Consider the following 4,896-nt stretch of genomic DNA (forward strand, 5'->3'; position numbering starts at 1 on the left):
ACACTTGCATAAATGTGATTGAGTCATCTAGGGAACCTGGCTGTAGAGGTGTAGTTAGAGGTGTAGTTAGAGAACCTGACTGTAGAGGTGTAGTTAGAGAACCTGGCTGTAGAGGTGTAATTAGAGGTGTAGTTAGAGAACCTGGCTGTAGAGGTGTAGTTAGAGGTGTAGTTAGAGAACCTGGCTGTAGAGGTGTAATTAGAGGTGTAGTTAGAGAACCTGGCTGTAGAGGTGTAATTAGAGGTGTAGTTAGAGAACCTGGCTGTAGAGGTGTAGTTAGAGAACCTGGCTGTAGAGGTGTAATTAGAGGTGTAGTTAGAGAACCTGGCTGTAGAGGTGTAATTAGAGGTGTAGTTAGAGAACCTGGCTGTAGAGGTGTAGTTAGAGAACCTGGCTGTAGAGGTGTAGTTAGAGAACCTGGCTGTAGAGGTGTAATTAGAGGTGTAGTTAGAGAACCTGGCTGTAGAGGTGTAATTAGAGAACTTGGCTGTAGAGGTGTAGTTAGAGAACCTGGCTGTAGAGGTGTAGTTAGAGAACCTGGCTGTAGAGGTGTAATTAGAGGTGTAGTTAGAGAACCTCGCTGTAGAGGTGTAGTTAGAGGTGTAGTTAGAGAACCTGACTGTAGAGGTGTAGTTAGAGAACCTGGCTGTAGAGGTGTAGTTAGAGAACCTGGCTGTAGAGGTGTAGTTAGAGGTGTAGTTAGAGAACCTCGCTGTAGAGGTGTAGTTAGAGAACCTGACTGTAGAGGTGTAATTAGAGAACCTGGCTGTAGAGGTGTAGTTAGAGAACCTGGCTGTAGAGGTGTAGTTAGAGGTGTAGTTACCAGTCATCGTTCACGTTCATGTGCCAGGTTACCGGGGAGGACTCGAACCCCAGATTCTCTGAACTCAACTGTTTCATGTATTGGTTTATTTTTGTTTTATTGCAGTTCTATTTTATGAACGCTTTGTCGCGTTCGTTGTTGTCGCGATATAAGGTTTTTACCGCCTCTGCTCGTTCTCCGTTAACGGCCTTCAGATGAAGCGTCTGTACCGATTGGCGCACGTGCCTGACCGGTTCACGCACACGTGCAGCTGTGATGCTGTTTAATTACAACGTGCTCTTCAAATGAAGCATGTTTACGTTCACGGCGCACATCGTGCACGATACATACTTTATATAATTATTCTATTCGGCCGTTTCATCAAGTCAGAAGCCTTAGCGGGTGACAACCTCGAGATTTCACGCGCGAGGCGGGGCGAGAGAGTCTCGCGCTAGAATCTTGAACGAGCACAGCGGGGCAGAGGAGGAGTGAAGTTTGGATAGCTCCTCTCGCGCAGACCCTCGGGACCTTCTGAGATCAGCAGAAAGATCAAACGCACCGAACGCTCCACAGCGCGCAGCGCCCGCGGACGTGCTCACGTTAAGAGAATTCCGTCCCGGTTCCGTCCTGAGTTACCGAGTTCTTTGTGCAGAAGGTATGCGTGCGTGCGTGCGTGCGTGCGTGAGTGAGTGGAGCAAACTGCTTATCACTTACAAACGTTTGCGGTTGTTTTCGTTTGTGCGTTATAACTTTATCACAGTCTGATAGTTTGGGAGTTTGTTAGTTTTTCTTTTTCGTCAAGTTGTTCTCCCTCAAGCTTTGTTTCAGAAGGCTTCACGCGGGCGCTTTCAGGGTTGTCATGACAATGCTGCGGCAACACAGCGCGCGATAGCTTAGTTACAGCCTAATAAAACTTTGGATTGGCAACGACACACACACTTTAAGTGTTTTGTTTGAAATCCACAGGTTGTTTATATCAAAGAAATACGGACGCAGTGACATTACACAGTTTCCAATGTTGCTCTTAATCCCGATTACTGATTTCATGGGTGATGTAATTCTAACAGCATGTTATGGGTATGTTTGGATGTAAGATCTTAATTTTGGTGGTGGAATTTTCCTGTGTGGTTGTGTTCAGCTTATATATGCACATTAAAGAATTGACTGTTTTTTAAAAAATAATTCTAGTTTCTGTGTTCGAACTGTTCAGGCAGGAAGATAGCAGGTTGAAGGAGTGTAAGGAAGTTAGAAGGTAAGGTGTGTCCTGTATAGAGCGTAGACAGGAAAAGGATGCATACAACACACACACGCATGGATGTAGTTGACAGACTACACAATACATGCAGGAAAGAACAGGAGCTGTGGCTCATGGACTGTCCGTGTGTGTGTGTGTATGTTTTTGCACTTTTAGTTAAAGGTGAAGACAAGGATTTCCCTTTTTATCAGGAAATGAGATGATGTGATGTCATTGATGTAACTGTGTGTGTGAGGGAACATTGTTTACAGTAATTATCCTCTGCTTAAAAGAAGGTCAGACTGGCAGGGGGATGTTTGTGGTTATTTAAGGGTCTTAACGTCATATTCTCTAAGGACACATGTCACCACTCACATCTGTGTTGGTTTATATCACAGTCACAGGATGAAACTGCTGGATGACACTGTGGTTGAAAAATCTAGCACTTCTGGTTTTTGGTTTTAGTGGCATGGTTAGTGACTGCTTCGGCCTGTCAAACCTCAGCTGGTCTGGAGCTTTGCAGAAGGAAAGTCACCTGGTTTCCTGATGCACTGGACGTTCATCCTTTTGTATGTGTGTAAATAAGCTTTGTGTTACAACCTCAAGATGTCAGTTTGGGGTCTTTTATATCACATATTACTGAGGTTATGTTTACATTAAAGACACTTATAATCATGACTGAACACAGCTTGAGTAATTGAATGTTAAGGGTTTTGCTCAGGGGGTCAACAGTGGCAATCTGGCAGTGGTGGGACTTGAACCAGCAACTTTCTGTTGACTAGGCCAGTCCCTTCATCACTGAGCTTTCATGGCCCGGTAACGCACGCTGGAGGTGAGTTCAGACTGCTCTTTGCTCAAGCGGCTACGTATCCAGGAAAGAAGAGATGCAGATCAGCTAGCTGAGCTTGAGCCTCAGGCAGAGTGCTATCTCCAGAGAACAAGGACCTCACTTCAGAAAAGACAGGGTGACTAGTTTTCACAATGTTAAGTCACTATACTGCCAGACGAAATAATTTTAGTACCTAATTTGATTTCAGTGCTAATGTGTTTTGAAGAAATGGTAGCTATGGTTACTGTTCTAGCCCAGAAAGTTCTCCCGTTGGCCGTGTATCACAGTTCAGTCCCACATCAGTTTGAACAGCAGTCTGACGGCTGTTCGTTTTCACTCAGCAGTGCCAGTGTGTAGCATCTCTCTGATGAACAGTGTGAGAGGAATCATTATTACACATCAGTAGAGGGGGATGAGTGTGTGTGTGTGTGTGTGTGTGTGTGTGTGTGTGTGTGTGTGTGTGTGTGTGTGTGTGTGTGTGTGCAGGGGCTCTGACCTGTGCAAGGTGTTTGGCTTGGACAGCTGATCTCAGGAAAACAAACAGCGTGTGTGTTTGTCGAGTTTGTGATGTGGTGTGTGGCAGTACCTCAAGACAAGTTGTGGTTTTGAAATATATGTATTACATATATAGTGTGTGTGTGTGTGTGTGTGTGTGTGTGCGTGCGCATGCCTCTGTCTGAACCTCTAGGGACTTCTGACACTGCCAGCTTTCATCCTGGGGTCGCATAGACATGTGTACACACACACACACATACACTTTTCATATTAACACCTTAGTTGTTGCTGTTTTCTGGAGATTGAAACATTGATTAAAATATCAATCATCATCAAAGTAATTCAAAAGAAGTTTATGTATTATAGCATCAGCTGGTAGATTGTCTTCCTTTCCTAGCAACAGCTGTCAGTTTGAGTGTTATCATTCATCAAAGCAGACCAGTGTGTTAATGGGCTGTAAAGCAGAGTGAATTCACAGAAAAATCAAGCTTGCACAGGTGTAGGAGGAGATCGTGTGTTACAGCTTAACAGAGGACGTCTTATAGGACTTGTTCACGTACCAGATACTTCTGGCTCTCCGTCAAGAGGTTTTGTTTATTCTATTATTTGTTTCATCTATATTTTTGTGAAAACTATTTAAAATAGCTGGTGGTCCAGCTTGAATTGAATGGAACTGAAGTTGACTGATCTGTTTTGGAGTCACAGCTGTTTTTCTTTAAAATGCTAACGTGTCAGTGATGCTGTCTGGGGGATTGTTGCTTTAATTTATTTTAATTATTTTAATTTTAATTATGTTTAGTCATTAATCAGGTCCACATGAATTTATCTGTGTGAAGTGTCCACTTTTGGTGTGAGCTTGCTGTGTGCTTTCTCACTGGTCCACTCTAAAAGAAACTGAAGATGTTTTTTTTCTCTCTCTCTCTCTCTCTCTCTCTCTCTCTCTCTCTCTCTCTCTCTCTCTCTGTCTTGGCAGAATGGAGGGACCAGCGTAGGAGAAGTCACTGGGAATGGATGAGCTCATAGAGTATGTTTCACAGTTTCTTATTAAGATGCAGTGTGTGATTTGATTTATTTACATATGTTTACATATATATTTGCATACATATTAAGGGTGGTCCGTTAAGGGCTCTCAGTTACAAGATAGCAGATGCACACAAGCAAGTAAACTGAGGTAAATTAAACATGAACGAAAGCTTCTATACATATTATTCTCCTACACAGAACCCAAGTTTGATATAATCCCACACAAAACTCCAGCACAAGTCTTCAACTTCATGTTAAAACAGTAGCAGAATCAGTAAGAGTCCTCTTGGGCAGTGATTCTCGCCTTCGAGGTGTAAAGGTCACGGCTCTGAACTAACATGACTTTGTTCTGAGCACAAACTCTCCTTCAGACATCCGATTACTGAGTGCGTTTACCTGCACTTAATTATCCGATAACTGCAGACAATCAGATTTTGTTAGTAATCTAACCAACATGTTTACATGCATTTGTGTAATCAGATGGGAAAACTCCAGGTGTCACGTTTGGCCCCG

The 4,896-nt window shown here is 43.4% G+C and overlaps 1 protein-coding gene across 1 annotated transcript in view; it reads left to right on the forward strand.

The window, feature by feature from the left end:
• Positions 1 to 1,310: 1,310 nt before the first annotated feature.
• Positions 1,311 to 4,896, forward strand: part of LOC113579361 (ankyrin repeat and fibronectin type-III domain-containing protein 1) — a 112,873-nt gene continuing 109,287 nt past the window's right edge. Inside the window, exons 1-2 of the mRNA XM_035530429.1 lie at positions 1,311 to 1,457; positions 4,334 to 4,384. Of these exons, the coding sequence (XP_035386322.1) occupies positions 4,368 to 4,384 (17 nt within the window). The 5' untranslated portion in view covers positions 1,311 to 1,457; positions 4,334 to 4,367. The remainder of the gene's footprint in view (positions 1,458 to 4,333; positions 4,385 to 4,896) is intronic.

The sequence above is a fragment of the Electrophorus electricus genome, chromosome 10 (assembly GCF_013358815.1).
Source record: "Electrophorus electricus isolate fEleEle1 chromosome 10, fEleEle1.pri, whole genome shotgun sequence".
Lineage (NCBI taxonomy): Eukaryota > Metazoa > Chordata > Actinopteri > Gymnotiformes > Gymnotidae > Electrophorus > Electrophorus electricus.